Genomic DNA, 6562 nt, shown 5'->3' with positions numbered 1-6562 from the left:
AAAAAAAAAAAAAAAGCTGGTGAGATGGCTCAGTGGTCTAAAGCACCTACTTAGAACAAGGTTAGCAAAGCACAGGGACCGTGGTTCAGTCCCCCAGCACCACATGCCAGCCAGCCCCGCCCCCAGGTGGGTTGAGCTGGCCACACACACATACACACACACAAATAAATAAATAATTAAAAAAACCTAACAAACAAAAAAAACAAAACAAAACAAATACTAATGGCAGTCTGTTATAATCTGTATTTTAAAAAATACTCTATAAATCACAACTTTATCATTGTAAAACTCCTTCACCAACAGAACAGAATTTAACTCATGGGATTAATTCTTTAAAGCTATTATCTTCTAGGCATTGTTTTATGGTAGAATTGTAATTAATATTAAAGCACAAAACAAATATCTTCTATATTTATTTGCAATTTCTTGGGGGCCTGCCCTTTAGCTCAGTTCTTTAAGTGGCTGCTTCAACAAAGCAGTTAGGCTCAGGTTGCTGTGGTTCGATCCCCACAACTCAAGCCAGCCAAACCTGCCCTGAAGGCATTCGGAGAAAAAAAAAAATCCTTCTGCAATTTCTATTTCATCAAGAATTGTGGTAATAGGGGGTACAAATCCATCATGGAACTGATGAGCGTACTTGAGCTTCGAAAACATGAAGCTCTTCAGTTAACTTTCAAACAGGTGTCCAAGAACTTCAGTGAAGTACTCCAGAAGTTGGTAGCTGGCAGCAAAGCTACTATGGTGATGAAGAAAGGAGATGTGGAGGGCAGTCAGTCTCAGGAGGAAGGAGAAGGAAGTGGTGAAAGTGAGGGGTTCTGGGTCGCAGAGCAGTGTTCCATCAGTTGACCAAATCATTGGAATTGGAATTAGGGTGTCATTTACAGGAAAACAAGGTGAGATGAGAGGAATGCAGCAGCCTTCGGGTGGGCAGAAATCATTGGTAGTCCTTGCTCTGATATTTGCAATTCAGAAGTACGATCTAGCCTCTTTTTACTTGTTTAATGAGACTGACCAAGTGCTGGATGCTCAACACAGAAAGGCTATGTCAGATATGATCATGGAACTTGCTGTATACACTCAGCTTATTGCAACTACCTTTAGGCTTGAACTGCTTGAGTCAGCTGGTAAATTCTATGGTGTTAAATTCAGAAATAAGGTAAGCCACATTGACGTGATCACGGCGGGGATGGCCAAGGACTTCGTGGAGGACGACACCACACACAGCTGAGAGCGCATACCGATTGGGAGACTTGTATAGGGGTGCTGCTCTCAGACCAGGAAACACAGGGGCTGTAAGTTTAGGCCGAGATACTTGGTCATTATTAATGATTTTCAGACTTTGGAGTATGCATAGTCCTTTTCTAGTTCTGTCTTTGTATTTTGTATTCTGTGTAGAATTTCTACGTAAAGTTTTAAAATTTTATTCCTCACAAGTGTTTTGTAAGGTGTCCTTCTTTAAATCCTTTGAAACATTCTAAACATTCTTCCTTAATTTTGTCAGTTATATTGCCTCTTTTTGTATAGCTTCAATTAAATAATGGATTTAAAAATAAATAAAAATAAAGCATTGTAGTATTACTCTATTACTATCAGAATAATAACTGTAATAACTAAGTTACTATTTTTAAAAATGCCATGTGATAGCATAGTCAACAATTTACTTGCATAAATTCATTTAATCTGAATTAAATGAGGGTAAGAACTATTAATATCATTCATTCCTGTTTCACAGATGAAGTGCAACAAGATAAGTACATTTGTCTATTGCCATACAGTTAGTTTATGGTAGACGCAGGACTCAAACAAGTGGTATGGCTCTGCAGACTGTGCTCTTACCTATAAATACTGTTGCCTTTATTGTAGGAAAAGAATGAGATCAAAGCAGGCAGGGGTAGGCCTGGGCTGTGAGGTCTAATGAAAAAAGTCATCTGCAGTAACTAAAGGAGATTCCATTCAGCTTTGAATGCCCACCATAAGCCAGACATGATTCCACTCAGGGAATCCATTTAACAGGGAAGTAACAGGAGCATAGAGAATAGGATCACAGATGAGGGAACAGTGATTTTGTTTGAAGAGAAATAACAGTTACATGGCAACCAGAGCATGATTATTTCCTTTACTCTGTGCTGACTAAGGCCCTGTTAGCATATAACTTAATGGTTTCCCCAGCCACTCTTTCTATACCACCCCAGGAAAATTATTTCACACTCCCTAGTTATTATAGAACATTCACTTCCATATCTTCCCATGGTCTCCATGAAACCCTTTTTTTTTGCAGAACCAGGGATTGAACTCAGGCCCTTGTGCTTGCCAGGGAAGTGCTTAATCCACTGAGCCATCTCCCCAGCCCCAATGAAACCCTTTTCAAGGCTAATGCTACTACTTACTTAGTCTTTTGTCCTTTCATGTTCAGTGTCTTATACGATCATTTAATTTCCCTCTTCTTATATTTCCAACCTTTTCTGTTACCTTTAAACACACTTAAATTTCCCCATTTTGACCAGGATCTCGCCTAATAAAAATACAACCTCCTAACTCTATGCGAATCAGATAGTCTTAAAATTTCCTTATACCTAGGTTACATTACTTTGCTTGGGGAATTCTACTCATTTCAGGAAAAGCTATGGCTAGAAAATACACCCAAAGAAAGAACAAACCAAGCATCTCTGGTACCTGAGGAAGTGAAGTTTTTTGGAGTGGTTGCTGCAGTGCTGGAAATCCCTTGCCAGGGCTGTGTTCTGGTGACTGTGGACTGGTTGTCTGGAAGCCATGTCCCATTTGGAGAGATGACAGTGCCTACTGAATTAGTGCTTACTGTTCTGATGGTCCCATTGTCCGAGTATGAATAATTGACAGTGGTTACATAGGTGGGTCCCAGAGTTGAGTTTGGGCTGAATGTTGGTGCCACAGAAAGAGAAGTTATTGAAGAGGTTGGATTTGAAGTTTTGTTCTCTTCTTTAACTGATTCTGTTGTTGGTGCTTTAACTGATCCTAAGAAGGGTAAAACTACAAACACCAAAAAATACAGAAACATCATGTGAAGAATGTGAAGCTCAAAAGTTATTACACAAAGCAATAAGCTTTAATAAAATCCTCAAACATTTGTTCAAGCAAACACACACATTTTTATCTAATTTTGGACCTTTCTTACTTCTACCAAAGGGCTACTACTTATAGGAAGCAGAAATAATCTTCACTTAGTTCTTCAGAATCAACATACAAAATTTTAACTATAAATAATTTCTTTACTTTTCAGGAAACGACATATAATCTTTTTGATATGTTTAAAACAAAACAGAGTTTGTGCAACAATGTACAGTAGTCAATAAAGAGATTTCCAAAGACAGCTGTTTTACCACTACTTTTTCTTTTTGTAGTGCTGGGAGTCAAACATAGGGCTTCATGAATTATAAGCAAGTCCTTTATAACTGAGGTACATTCCTCAGGTCTTGTAATTTTAAAGTAAATTTTCAATATTTTTATCAATGCCATCTCATTCTTCAAATCTGAGTCATTAAAAGTGAAAGCAAAGGGGCTGGGGAGATGGCTCAGTGGAATAAGAGCTTGCCTGGCAAGCACAAGGGCCTGAGTTCAATCCCCAGTTCTGAAAAAAAAAAAAAAAGTGAAAACAAAATTCTGTTTAAAATGCTAGCCTTGGGCTGGAGAGATGGTTCAGTGGTCTAAAGCACCTACTTAGAACAAGCTTAGCAAAGCATCAGGGACCGCGGTTCGATCCCCCAGCACCACATGCCAGCCCCGCCCCCTGGTGGGCTGAGCGGGCCACACACACCACACACACTCTCTCTGTCTTTCTCTCTGTCTCTCTCTCTCAAATAAATAAAAAAAAAAAAATTAAAAAAAAAAATAAAATAAAAAAATAAAATGCTAGCCTTCTCAAATGACAACTTACCCGTGGTACTATTGTTGGCACTGACATGTATCAGACCACTTCCAAGCAAAACAAGAATGAACCAGGAATCCATGCTGACCTGGAAAATAAGGAGTCATATTAGATGAGATTTTAGGTTATTATAACTATGTTTAAAAGATTCAAAATCCATGAGTATTTTGGGTGGCATCTCCCTGGTTATTAAAATATGTTCACAGAAGCAACCATCTCCTGGGAGCCTAATAAGTATGTTTATCCAAAATTTCAACTACAGGGGCTAGGGAGATAGCTCAGTAGAATATGAGCTTGCCTGGCAAGCGCAAGGGCCTGAGCCTGAGTTCAATCCTCGGTTCCACCATAAATAAATAAATAAATAAATAAATAAATAAATAAATGCAACTTGAGAACACAGAAGTGAAATAAATCAGACTCTTATGTTTAAACATCGTACTATCTTCCTGGTATGAGAAATGGAAAGTGCAAATAATAAGGCCCAGAATGTACAACAGATTTTGTAAAATGGAAAGTTGTTTAAAAGGAAAAAGAAACTGGAGTGGAGGAGGAAGGAAAAAGGGAGAAAAAAAAAAAAAAGGCAGCTATACTATTAGCATCTCTTAGTTCAAAATTTCAACTACAATCTGAATTATACAAATAAAAATAGGCTTTTGGAGGAGGCACTATTGGGCATTGAACCCAAAAACCTCATGCATACTTTACCACTACGCTACTTTCCCAGTCCTAAAAATACATCTCAATAAAAACAAGCTTTCAAAAGTAGTGTTCTCCACCTTGATTGCACTTCAGAATCACCTGAAAGCCTGCTTTAAGGTCTCTATGCCAAACTGCATCTTTGTGACGGAAAGCTAGGCAGTTGTCCTTAAAACTCCAAAGTCAATTGCTATGTGCAGCTTAACAGTCTTCAGAGTGAGAATTATGAAGAAGGTAGGCTAATGGCACAAACATACTGTTTTTTGAGCTAAACACTATAGAGTTGACTTTTAATCCTTTATCTCAAACTATAAAAGGAACAACGACACATTTCCATCAGTAAGAGTGATTCTGGCATCCATTCAGATTTCTGTGCTCTACACTGAACCAGGTACTAAAAAATGATTGGGGAGCAATTTCCTTATGAGTCCCATCTTCATGCAACTCCCAGTCTAGAAGTAATGGTGGCCATGCTCCAGGAAAAACACATGCGTTCTCAAGGAGCAAATGAAAATCCTACAGCCATGAGGTAGGAAAAAGAGAAGATGTAGGTACAAGTTTGCCATGGCTTAGCATGGCAGTGCCTTAACAGGGAATGGTTGGTTGTAGCAACACAAAATTTTGAATATTTCTCCACTCTTCCAATGTTGTGATTATTGAGCTAGTGATACATAATTAGGTTCTTATAACTTTGAAAGAGGTGCATAGTCTGTCCATTAACATTGATCTGATAGGACCCAGCTTGTGCTTGCTTCAGAAGCATATATACTGATAGAACCCAGCTCGATTCCTACCTGACAATATTCCAATATTGGGATTATATACAATTCTCCCAACAAGGATTAAGAAAAAGATCAGAAGGCTGACTTTGTATACGTGCATACCTCTATTCTCGAGAAATCAATAGGAAATGGTTTTGGGAAATATATGTATTTGGGGGAAGGAGTTAGATTATTGCTTCATCCTCTCCACTACCAAAATGAATTCCAGTTGCATTAAAAACAAATTTACAAGTAAACAGACAAACATACATGTGAACCCAGGAAAAGCAAAGACTTCCCAAGCATAAACATAATACAAAAGTCAGGCATGGTGGTTTATGCCTGTAATCCTAGCACCTGGGAGATGGAGGAAGGAGGACTCCCACAAGTCAGAGGTCGGTTTAGGCTACATGAATTTAAAACCAGGCTGGACTACATAGTGAGATCCTCTCTGAAGAAAAAAACAAAGTAAAACAAAAAACCACCACCACAACCGACAAAAGACAATGCAAGCTAGGTGTGGTGGCACATGCCTATAATCCTAGCACTTGGGAGGCTGAGGAAGGATCACCAATGAGTTCAAGGAAAGTCTGGACTATAGTGAGTTCAAGGCCAGCCTGAACTACATAGCAAGACCCTGGTTAAAAAAAGAAAAAAGAAAAAAGAAAAAAAGACAACGCAGAAAATCATAAAGGTATAAAAGGAACATCTGACAACATAATAAAAGCCACTAAACATAAAACAATATTTATGGGGCTGTGGAGATAGCTCAGTAGTCTAAGCAACCTGTCTAGGCAAGTGCAAGGACCAGGGTTCGATCCACAGTACTGTATGCTGCCAGCCCTGCCCTGGGCACGCTGAGCCAGCCACCAAGACTGGGCATGGTGGTGCATGCCTATAATCCCAGCGCTGGGGAGGCTGAAACAGGAGGATCACTAGAGTCTGAGCTGTGTAGTGAGATCCTGTACCAAATACATAAAATTAAAAACAAACAAATAAAAACAATGCTTATGATCAAGAAAATGTACCACACAATCTCATTATTCTCTGTTTTGAAAGAAAAGCCTTAGGATTTGGGACAGAATAGCACTAGGAAACTGGACTAAAGATGATATTTTGATAACCGTTAAAACCATTTAGGGGGCCAGGGAGATGGTTCAGTAGAATAAGCGCTGCCCTGGCAAGCCCAAGGGCCTGAGTTCAA

General features: G+C 39.0%; 1 protein-coding gene across 2 annotated transcripts in view; it reads right to left on the bottom strand.

Moving 5' to 3' along the window:
- The window catches only part of Ptpra (protein tyrosine phosphatase, receptor type A), a 217590-nt gene that overhangs the window by 70613 nt on the left and 140415 nt on the right, over positions 1-6562 (bottom strand). For both annotated transcript variants that reach the window (XM_004634249.2, XM_023718560.1), the window contains exons 2-3: positions 3911-3989; positions 2674-3006 (exon numbers count right to left, since the gene is read on the bottom strand). In XM_004634249.2, the coding sequence (XP_004634306.1) occupies positions 2674-3006; positions 3911-3983 (406 nt within the window). In that variant the 5' untranslated portion in view covers positions 3984-3989. The remainder of the gene's footprint in view (positions 1-2673; positions 3007-3910; positions 3990-6562) is intronic.

The sequence above is a fragment of the Octodon degus genome, unplaced genomic scaffold, assembly GCF_000260255.1.
Source record: "Octodon degus isolate 3935 unplaced genomic scaffold, OctDeg1.0 scaffold00060, whole genome shotgun sequence".
NCBI classification, from domain to species: domain Eukaryota; kingdom Metazoa; phylum Chordata; class Mammalia; order Rodentia; family Octodontidae; genus Octodon; species Octodon degus.
The sequence above is the reverse complement of the archived record's forward strand: the minus strand, read 5'-3'. Positions and strand labels throughout refer to the sequence as shown.